The sequence below is a fragment of the Oryzias melastigma genome, linkage group LG22 (genome assembly GCF_002922805.2).
Source record: "Oryzias melastigma strain HK-1 linkage group LG22, ASM292280v2, whole genome shotgun sequence".
Classification (NCBI taxonomy): domain Eukaryota; kingdom Metazoa; phylum Chordata; class Actinopteri; order Beloniformes; family Adrianichthyidae; genus Oryzias; species Oryzias melastigma.
The window spans coordinates 12,530,427-12,542,088 of NC_050533.1; the positions used below are offsets into that span (position 1 = coordinate 12,530,427).

An 11,662-nucleotide genomic window follows, 5' to 3' on the forward strand; every position below is an offset into this window, starting at 1 on the left:
TGTTTACAGGATTTTGGAGATAAATCCAGGCAGAACATGCATCACTTTCCTGGCTTCTCCTCTTTTCCAGTCTTCAGTGTGACCTGGCTAGCTGTTGCTAAGTTTATCCTAATACAGTGAGCCCCTTAGGCATGCAGCGGCAACCCAGAAAAGACAAGGCCCACTGTTGGAAGAATGGGAAGAGGGAGGAGGTGAAGGAGGGATGATGAGACTCAAGGTGCCACATGCTGACACTCAGTGAAAGGAATGTGTGTGTGGATAAATGAGTTTAAAAGATCCTTTGTATCTCGCAACTGTGGCAAATATGAACTTGAGAAATAAGTTTGTGTTAAAACCATCTTCTATCCACAAGAGCTTTCTGTTCTGCTCCATACAGTGAAAGCAAACTGACTTTTGGATGAAAAACGCTTACTGTACATGTCATTTTATTCACATTTCAACAAAAAAAAAATGAAGAATCAAGTAAAATAAAGTAGGTATTTATCATATTATCTCACGTTCATGTGTTCGCCCTAAAATGTTCTTCCATTGACGACAAAACTAAAGAAAATTCTCTGAAATGTTGAATGTTCTTGACTTATCCAGCAGCAGGGCTTCTCCCGGCGGGCGTGTTGGAGCACGGATAGAGGCGGTGCCCATTGGTCTGCTGATCAGCGGTTGAAGTCACGCCCTGTATGACTCATGAACTACTCACGGTTAAAACAGCCAACATGCTGGCAGTCGTCACATTTTTCACTGAAATCACATGACAGTTCCTTTTGTCTCAAACAAATTCTTCCTTCTGGTTTGATGACACAGGCTCCAACCCTGACTGAGAAAACCAAAGGAGGATGTAGCTACCAAAACTTTCAAATTAAACTTACCCCAACACTGTTTTAAATAAATATAAACAATTGTTCTACATTTTTAACAACTTCTTGTTTAGTCCGAGTTCCCTTTTTTTTTTAACAACAAATCACCAACTTATTGGTGTTTGAAACTGTTCTCCTGAACCAGATTTCTGTGATGAAATACTAACACGCTCTTATTCTCCTAGCTCACTGCTTGCACTAGAAAACACTCTCCTACCAGCAGTACGCCGACGCCTCTCCCCTCAGGAGGCTCATGCACTCACCATGGCACCCCTGTAAGGAAGCGTGCGCTCACTTTTTTACCTTACTCCCTTTCTGGACTGCATTCCTTTGCTGCCTCATGCCTACAAGTTGACACAGGAACCTGAGATCCCTCTCTCTACTATTTTCCTTAAAAACACACACGCTGCACAAACAACAAAAAATAACAACAACCTGAGGAAACAGGTGGAGAAAATGTTCCTCCATGGTGTTCCTCCACCTTTTTGAGCAGCACAAGAAGGTCAAGAGGATGAAATGGAGACAGATGGCAGCTTGGAGAGAAAGAGGAGCACTGCTGCCCACTCTCATGACTGTTTCATTTGGCTGAGCTGCTGCTACTGTAACACCCGAGGTTGGAGTATTGGAAGCCCACTTGTTGTGTAACACCTTTTCCTTCCTCCGCATTACTGGACTGCTTCAGCAAATTTCAATCACAGCAGCTTTCATCTCTAGAAGATTTATGATTTTTTATTTGCTGCTGTGCTGAATCTACACTATTTTCTTTATTTGACACATTGAAAAACTAATAAACTATAATCTAGTTCATTACAGCTAAAACAATAAATTTTAAAATCTGATCAAAATCAGGAATAAAACGTCTGGTATTTGTCGCTGACTCAGAAGCCACGTCGTTCTTCTGAATGTTCAGATTTTATTGGGTCTGACTCGGACTTCACTTCCTGAAGGAGCTTAGGGTGGTTCTGACCCGCACAGGATGAGAAACTGTTCTGTCCCTTTCAACATTAGAACCTGTAATCAACTCCCAACTGCGGCTAAGAGTTTACCATCTCCCTGTCAGCATAATCAGCTCAAAGAAAAGGAAATAGCATAAAGTGCAGCTTCACTTTTTCTCTCTGTTGTCCAGTTCATTTTACTGTTTTACTCACTTCTCTAAACTGCTAAAGCACAAAGTTCTCCTCCCATCACTTAACAATAGGTCTCAGATTTTATCTCTAAAGTTCTGTTTTTTTGTTTGGATATTTTGTGAGAGCCTGTGTTTGGTTTAACTTTATTAGGTTTTGGTAGTTTCTTTCAGAGTTTTTGTTTTAAGTTTGTTTACTAAGCTAAAAATTGTCTATATTATCTTGCATTTATGTCCACACAAACTATTTTTATGATATCCTCAACAATGGAAACAATTTAAAAAATGTATTTATTTTATATATAAAGATAACGTTAAGAGACATTTTAATTTTTAAAATATTTTAATCTCTTTAAAAATTATACTTATTTTACATAAACACAAATATGAAAAGTTAAAAGGCAAAGACTTTTTTTAAACATGCGTACACTGATAGTGAAATATGTACATAAACAATGGGAAATGACAGCTCCTATTGTTCAATTACCTGGAAAATTTTAACTAAGCCAAATATAATATATTCAGAAGTACAATGAGGCAAATAAGTATTTGAACACCCTGTGATTTTGCAAGTTCTCCCTCTAATAGATGGACAACTGGCGTTTTCATCTTAAGTGTATGTCCACTGTGGGAGACATAATCTGAAAAAATCTGGAAATGATATCATCTGATTTTTTTAATTATTATTATTTACTGCTGCAAATATCAATTTGAACACCTGTCTAACAGCTAGAATTCTGACCCTCAAAGCTTTGTTAGTCCACCTTCAAGTAGTTCACCTCCACTTATCTTTATTTTTTTAGTACCTGTTTGAGGTTGTTAGCTACATTAAGACACCTATCCACCCCGTTCAGTCAGTAGCTGTCCAAAGACACCAGAGACAAAATTGTAGACCTCCACAAGTCTGGAAAGGGTATTGAGGCAATTAAAAAAAGATCCACTGTATGAGCAATTATTAGAAAATGGATTAAACTAGACACGATGGTCAGTCTCCCTCAGACTGGGGCTCCATGCAAGATCTCACCTCGTGGGGTCTTAATGATCCTAAGAAAGGTGAGGAATCAGCCAAGAACTACAGGGAGGAGCTGGTCAATGACCTAAAAAGAGGCATGGTTACTTTTAGTAATACTGTATGATTCTCCTGCCTAAACCAGCACATGTCCAGAGCCATCTTGAGCTTGCCAATGACCATTTGGATGATCCAGAGGAATCATGGGAGAAAGTCATGTTGTGAGATGAGACCAAAGTAGAGCTTTTAGATCTTAATTCCACCAGGAGGAAGAGGGAATCATGAGTACCATCCAAAGAACACCATTCCTACTGTGATGCATGGGGGTGGTAGCATCGTGGTATGGAGTGTTTTTCTGTACATGGGACAGGACGACTGAACTGTATTTAGAAGAGGAGGACTGGGGTAATGTATTGTGAGATTTTGGGCGGCAACTTGGGTCTTCCAGCATGTTAATTACCTGAAACACACAGCCAGGATGACCAAGGAGTGGCTCCGTAAGAAGCTATCAAGGTTCTGGATTCGCCTAGGCAGTCTCTAGACCTAAACTCAATAGAATATTTTTAGAAAGAGCTCAAACTCTGTTTCTCAGAAACCTGACTGATCTAGATAAGATCTGTGTGGGGGAGTGGGCCGAAAATCCCTCCAGCAGTGTGCAAACCTGGTGAAAAACAACCGTTCTCAGCTGTTCAAATACCTATTTGCAGTAGCAGCATACAAATATGTTAATTGAAAAAAAGCATCTATCTATCTATCTATCTATCTATCTATCTATCTATCTATCTATCTATCTATCTATCTATCTATCTATCTATCTATCTATCTATACTAAAGTGTGTAGTTAGACATTATTGATAATGAAATGTCGTTATTATAAATCAGTAAAATTCTCCACTATGGCTTCAGCGTGTGAACGCGGCGAACTGATTGGATGAAAATCACCATGGCAATGCGGTTACGTCAACGTCCCTTGCTGTAATTGGAGGAAACCCCGTGGCCCCGGTCTCTGCAGCGTTTCGGTCATCCAAACTATCGGAGACGGCCCGCCTTCTGTCACCGCGCTTAAAAAGCCTATTGGCCAACGCCGCAAATCTGTCCTGTCAATCAAAGCGGACCGGAGCCTATGATTGGATAGCCCTCGCAGATATGAATCCCCTCCTATTTTAACACGTTCAGCTGGATTTCGGGTTCTACTACCGTTCTCTGCCTTTCTGAACAATCTCTCAAATCGGATTAATTTCTGGAGCGATTTCGGACACCAGTAAGTCATAAACTACGAGTATCTTATCGTTTTTTCTTTAAATGTGTGGCTACTGGATTAGTGCTCAACTTAGACGGCTTTGGCCTTATCAGTGATTTGTATGAAGCCCGCTAACATGACATTTTATATTGAAAGGAGTGGTCGATGCGGCTAACGTCAGCTAGTTTTTGCTAACTTGCTAGTGAGCAGCACCAGACTGCTTTGTGGCGGGTTGCCTTGAAGAGTGGGGTGGAGAGCGGATCTGATGCCGAACTCCCTCTAAGCCTCCGTAGATATTATCTTTGATGTGGCGTTTTATGAACGTATTGTTCGAACGTCTCGTCTTCTTGTAAAGGTGAATTGTTCTCGACAATAACGTGTTTTTACGCGTTTCCCCATAATTCACCCGCACGAGGGTATTTTTTATGCATGAACCGGATACTATTAATTTCATTTTTACTTCATTTCGCAGCTTCTGGTGATAAAACCTCGGTGATCCTCCGCCCATCCTCGAGTCTAACCGCTGCTGACACACCACCCGGATTCATTTCTCCTCAGTGCCCCCCTTAAATTAATAAACTATGGATAGAGCGGATCTTATTCAGAAGGCCAAGCTGGCCGAGCAGGCTGAACGCTACGACGACATGGCAGATTGTATGAAGGAGGTTACAGAGAAGGGAGGCGAGCTGTCAAACGAGGAAAGGAACCTGCTCTCCGTCGCCTACAAAAATGTGGTCGGAGCGAGGCGATCCGCATGGAGGGTGTTGTCCAGTATCGGTATGAAGACCGAGGGGAGCGAAAAGAAGCAGCAGATGGTCAAGGAGTACCGAGAGAAGGTGGAGAAAGAGCTGGAGGAGATCTGCAACTGTGTTTTGGTAAGAAATATGCTGCATGTGTGAAGGATTTATTTGAATATTTCATTTTTTGGTGCATTAGTCATCCAGGAAATGATTTTAAGTGACATTTTTGTTTCTTCTGCTGTATGAGTATTCTCTTCTTGGGAAGACAAGGGAGTATTATGTAGTCCTCCCTCAGTTCCTGCCTTTTGGGAATAAAGAACTAGAACAATGGGCTTGGAACTTTTTTTTTTTTTGCGGTGTGAGCTGACAGGAGGTCATAGTCCCACATCATCAAGGTGTGTCTGAATGGGTTGAGAATTAACTGGTTACTCACACACGCAGTAGATGTGTGCTTAGTGTCTATTCAGCCTGGTGAGGCTGACAGAAGTGGATGTGGTTACCCAAGTGCAAAGACAGTACATGCGTGACTGTACTCTCCCTATAGCCCATTATATACTGCTCATCAGAAATGACACCCTCCCGCAGAGCTACTTATTGAAACCAGCGGAATTGAAAGCGTTCTTAGGGCTCTTTTCTTTGGATTCCTGCATTACTTTCACTTTATGCTTTTACACACATTAGCGTTTCCATCATGACTTAAGCTCGAGTTCAAGACGGATCATTTAGCTGAGCCTGTTTCTTTTAGAATGCGTTGCAAAGCAGGACAATCTGTTTAACCCAATTAGGAATTGAAGGTAGTTCTAGTCTCAGCATTGCCAGTATGTGTTGAGTGAGGTTTTTTTTTTCTTTTTTTTTTTCTATGCTTAAACACGCCCACCTCAGTCTGACATGCTGGCTATGTGCACTGAAAGGCAGAGAAACTGCAATGAACAAAAAAGCCTTTTTTTATATAATCTGGGTGCAGCAAAGATGCATATATGCTTTCAAGGTTCCAGTTTTTTGGCAGCGATCAGAATCTTAAAAGTGCTAGCTGAGCAGAATTGAAAGGGAATCATGAAATATACATTATTACTTAGCGGCTAATTGTTGCGGCATTGGTATTCTTAACAGGAAGTTGGTATCTGATTGCCGTGCTGCTGTGGAGGGTACACGAGGGAGGAGAGAAGAATACAGTGAGCTGATTTAGCTTGATGCAATAACCATTGCCCTGTGCAGGAAAATGTGATGTCACTGCACTGATGTAACTGTTGCTTTTGCTTTAGGGCACTCCACTCGCTGCTATGTTCATACCATGTAGTAGGCGTTTCAATAAATGTGTTTTTAAGAAGTACATCTCGACTGAATCCTAAGCATTTAAATTCTTAAGGTTTTGAAATTCATGTGGTGCAATTATGTGACTAGAATCTATTTTTCTCACATTAAATTTAAACAAATGAGTTTTTACACTTGTTGGATCAACAGGAAATTAGAGTGGACATGTTTCCAGACATTTTTATTGTAAGTGAAATGTTTAATCTGCTCTCTAAAGCGTTTAACTTGTGCATAAGTCACAGTTTCACTGACACAGATTATCCCCTGTAATCTTCCTAGCATGTCTGCCTAAAGACCTGCCTGACTTGGCCTCGATTGCAACTACAGGAAGTCATATTTAGAAAAAAATTGTATTTTCTTTAATTGCCAAGACGATGTTAATAGTTTTATTGTGTTTGGAGGAAAAGCTACGTTAGGGTTTGTTTTTTGTCGTAATTGTTTCTCAGGCAGATATGAAACCTCAAAGATGGAAAACGTGTCAGTCAACCCAGCAAAAAATGTGAGCATTTTTGCAAAAAGAAAAAAAAAAGTTTTTGTTTCTTTGCAAGGCATTCCTAGTGTGGTCTACTACAGTGCAAATGCTAGGAGACAACTTAGTAGACCGAAGTGAAACATAATAAAGTGATGCAAGCTTTTGAAGAAGATAAGGAGTAATTTAAAAAAAAAAAATCAAATGTGAACAATTCTCCAACATTCCTACAAATTCAGCATTTTCTGGTTTGAAAGTTCTTTAGTTACTTTAGAAGGCATCACATTGGCCTCTGGTTCAATCAGGTGTACCCTGTCCCAAGGCCACACTAATAAAGATGATTAAATAATCTAAATTAAGCCAAATTCTCCTGTAATTATGTTATATTTTGTTGAACGTACAATATTACACAAGGGAACAAATGACAACTTGAATTTTTGAGTTTTGTCCAACCGTTGACTGACTAGACAGAAAACCAGTTCAAATCTGAAAACGTTGCCACAATGGCAGTCGACCCAGCGCCGCACTGACAGGTAGAGTGCTGCTTGCAGAGAGTAATCTGGGGCAGAAGATGGTTGCAGACACACCAGAGGCCTGTCCCTGTTAGAGACAATTTGGAGCAAACTAAAGCCTGTCTTCTGATTCTGTGTCAAGCCTATGTAGAGATTCTATAGATAGGGCTCGTGCAGATACTAACATAATTCAGTTTTAAGCCTTTATTTAACCAGATGCATTAATTGATGACTCAACGGTTATTTTTAATAATGATCTGGACCTATAAAAAAGATTGTGATTTTATTCTTTAAATATTTCAAAACTAAAATGGCTAAATGAAGGTTCTGCAGGAACACAAACTAGCTTGTAGTAGCTAGTTATAATTGGTGGGATTGAATGTTTTAATGTGAACCAGTGCCTATCAAGTGTTGCTATGGCAACAGCTACTATAAAGGAACATAGCAGTGGAGATGAAGTTGCAGTGCCAGTGTTATCTGTGCTGTTTGAACCTAAATCTTTCTCTTTTGCTACAACGTAGCTGCTAATTTTAACTCTGAAACAAGATGGCGCTACAAAACAAAGGCGGTCATTTGCCCGTGTCATAAGTTAAAGGGATTGCGTAACCCGGAGTGTGATCGACTTAGCACAAACTACCAGTTGTCTGGACTTCCTGACTTTCACTTGCCTGAAAAGACTGTTAGCCCTTCTTCTCTTTTTTTTTTCTCTCAAAACAAAAGATCATTGAGAGCCTACAGTGAGACTGAAGCCACACATTTCTGCTGACGGGTTGAGGAATGCTGTGCTTTAAGGGCTGTATTTTTATCCCCAACACAAAACATTTCTGCAACTATTAGCAAATCTATCATCTTCAAGTAGTTTTTAACAATCGTTGGCTGATTTCAAAGCAAAGTTTATAAATGGTTCAACAGCGGCGTGAGACAAAACCCTCACTTGAGAAGCTCTGTGTGTATATTGTGTCTTTTTGGGAGAAAGTTGAGTGTCATTTCTGACATACCAGTCATTTTAGATCAGTGTTTCTATTAGAAAATGTTAAAATATTCAGTTGATATCATAGATATACTCTCATAACCACCATGAAGACTAAAGAAGACATTCTTCCAACCCTTTCTTGAGTCATGAATTGAGTGTTCCATCTCCTCATCAGATCTGGGCTCTTTGGTGGCACTACTGGCCTATTTGTGCTTTTGTTTTGTAACAATCAATTATTTGAGGCGTTTCGCTGTATGGAGGAAATCACTACATGGGCGGGGCTTGGCAATTAGCCAAATTACTGCTCAGGATTTGTGCATCTGTGAACATTGATCTTTTGTGTGTTTCCACAGAAACTGCTGGACAATTATTTGATTGAGAATTCCACAAATCCAGAGAGCAAAGTCTTCTATCTAAAGATGAAGGGGGACTACTACAGATACCTCGCTGAAGTCGCTTCTGGAGACAACAAATCAAGTTCGTATGCCACAGCATTGTTTGTCAATTCACTGTTTTGCATTATTGTTTCTATAGAAATTGAATTGGGTTTCAATAACCTCAGAATTTATTTTCTAAAGGCTAAGATAATGTCTTTAAATGCCAACAAATATAAAATATTGAAGTTACAAATTTGACATTAAGAGAGACCCAAAAGAGAAAAAATGGAGCAAGATTTTTCTATATTGTTTTGAGCAGGAGTGCATTTGATATTAACAAAAAGTAGCTTGGAAATAGTCTATAATTGTTGCAGAAAAAATCCTCACTAATGCTTTGGTGATGAGATGAATTATGTAAAGCATACAATTTAAAAGCCTGCATAGAAGAAAGTTGTTTTTTAACATGTTCTTGTAGCATTTTTTGATGGTGGAGGACATGTATTCAGAAAATGAAGCCTGAAATTGCATTTTTGAGTATGTCTTTATTCAAATTGGCAAAAAAAGGCAAAACCATGCAGTTGGGAAAAGATTGCATTTCTGACATAGAAAATGTTCTGGGCGGGACACACGCTTCCTGCTCTGAGCTCTCAGAAACCCACAACTTGGAGGCAAATTTCTAATGGGCTTCTCTCGCTTTGCAGAACTATGTCCTAGAAAACAACAGTTTTTTTTTTTTTCCAATTTTGGCTAAAAACAGTATAATTATAAATGAAATACCACTATGAAAGCTTTTAAAATGGATCAAAAGGTGATCAGAGTGGGAATTAACACATTTCAGGCTTTAAATCGATTTCCATATCAATTGGCAACTTTACCATTTATTTGAATCATATTTTGTGTCTTCAGAGACCATTGAGAGCTCCCAGCAAGCATACCAGTCTGCATTTGACATCAGCACCACTGAGATGGACCCGACGCATCCCATCCGCCTGGGCTTGGCCCTTAACTTCTCCGTCTTCTACTATGAGATCCTCAACTCTCCAGATAAAGCCTGTGAACTGGCCAAAAAGGTCTGCTAACCCTCTTCTAACAGCCTTTCAGTTGTGATCTGGCCGTAACCGGCGGTTTTTCACTCCTACTTCCAGGCGTTCGACGACGCCATCGCAGAGCTCGACCAGCTACATGAGGAGTCCTATAAAGACAGCACCCTCATCATGCAGCTCCTCAGAGACAACCTCACAGTAAGTTGTCCGCTCCTCGTGGCGACATCAGAGGGAAGACACGACCAGCTGCTGGCACCCAACATGGAAAGATTCTTCAAAAATAATGGCGTGAAGTGCACACCTGTTTCAGCCTTCATTGAAAGTGATATAAAGGCGTATTTGTTGGCTGGATTTTTGAAGAGTCCTTCAAATTAAGATGACCCTACCCAGAATGCAGTGGGGTGATCACACTTGAAACACATACTTCAAATTAGCCGCCTAATTTGGACATGACAAATATTTTTATTTGATATCTTTTATTTGGTTGTGTTTGAGCATAAATATGAAGTTGAAGTTTATGAGGAAAAATACACAAATCATTGAAACATTTCAAAGCACTTTGCTGATGGAGCTGGGCTGATAAAATCAACTAATCAATCTGAATCGATCTAAGCTTGATGGAGCAATCAATAATCGATCCATAAAAGTAGAGATCTAACGCATAAAGCTAAAGTCTGCTAGCTTGATGCTAACGTATAATGGAATTTCCCATAGGACGGCTAATGCCAACACTGCTAACATTTTTGACTAAATGAACATCTTTATAAACTCACAGGCATGAATTTTCTAAACACTTTTTAAGGAAATATTTAACCATTTGTGGTCTAAAACAGTTTTTGGTCATACTTTCTTTCTTCTGGAATAAGGTGTAATACTACAGTGAGATCGCCACCTAGTGGGCAAACTGAAACGCCCTTCAGGAGAGGCAGAACAATTGTTGGAGCTTCTCCATTTAAGAATCCATGTAACACTCACTGTATGGTATTAACAATCTCATTATTTCACTAATAGATTTTACAGTATGTGAACCATATCAAATTAATATGAATCATCTTCAAAATACATGTAGATTATTAATGTATTTCTAAACAATTGGGTCTAAATTTGTAAACTCAAAATTGAATCTGTTTGAACAAAGTTGGAGATATCATCTTGGTTTCTCTACAGATAACTTTGTAAACATGAAAAAACTGTCATATCACTACACAAATACATGTTTTTAGATTAAGTTGCATCTTTTTCCTCCTCAGTTATGGACATCGGACAACGCGACCGAAGAGGGCGACGCTGGAGACGGAGAGGCTGGCGATACCGAAAACTAAAGCATGATGGCCCTTCTTATTGGGATTATCTCCAAAAACAACAGAAAAAACCACAAAAAAAACTTTTTACATATTATTCATTCCTTAATGATCCACTCAAACATTCTGACAGGTAATCCCACATTAACAAAATGATTCAATTTACACCTCAGATTGGAGAAAAGAGCCCTCCATCCCTTCTTTCCTTCAGTTATTTGTTTATTTACTCCCTTTCTATTTGAGCTTTAGAGAAATTATTGATACCCCGACAAGAGTCCACTTTAGGAAGAAGAGAAACTGGAAATTTTAGTTTTCCATTATGATTTGTGTCCTATTATAAGAAATACAAAGTTTCCCTTGTAATCCTTTTTAGAGTGTCTGTCTCTAAACAAAACAAAAAAAAAGTGTGGTACTGTGAAAGCAACCGAGATTAAAATTCAATCAAATGTAAACGTCCTACTGCAGGGAAAGTTGGTGTACCATTCACGTTGGCAACGAATCTGCAAACACAGCCCAGTCCTTTTTGTCGAATCCTCACTTTCTTTGAAGAGTACCAATAGGCTCCTTGTGTAGTCTACAGGAGTTGACAGTGGAAAAAAAAGAGAAAAATCTATACAACATGCTTGTGTTTCACCTTTTTCACCCTTCGGTGTTGTTTGAGTTTGCACCATGACCTCTTGCCCGGAGCATGCCCATAGAAAAAAAACACCTCA

The 11,662-nt window shown here is 39.5% G+C and overlaps 1 protein-coding gene across 1 annotated transcript; it reads left to right on the plus strand.

Annotated features, from left to right (window-relative positions):
* The first annotated feature begins 4,430 nt into the window (after positions 1–4,430).
* LOC112143398 (14-3-3 protein beta/alpha-1) lies at positions 4,431–11,353 on the plus strand. Its single transcript, XM_036210007.1, has 6 exons — positions 4,431–4,578; positions 4,696–5,098; positions 8,582–8,705; positions 9,512–9,675; positions 9,751–9,846; positions 10,899–11,353. The coding sequence occupies exons 2-6, from the start codon at positions 4,805–4,807 to the stop codon at positions 10,968–10,970; spliced, it is 750 nt and encodes a 249-aa protein (XP_036065900.1). The 5' UTR covers positions 4,431–4,578; positions 4,696–4,804; the 3' UTR covers positions 10,971–11,353.
* The last annotated feature ends 309 nt before the right edge of the window (positions 11,354–11,662 follow it).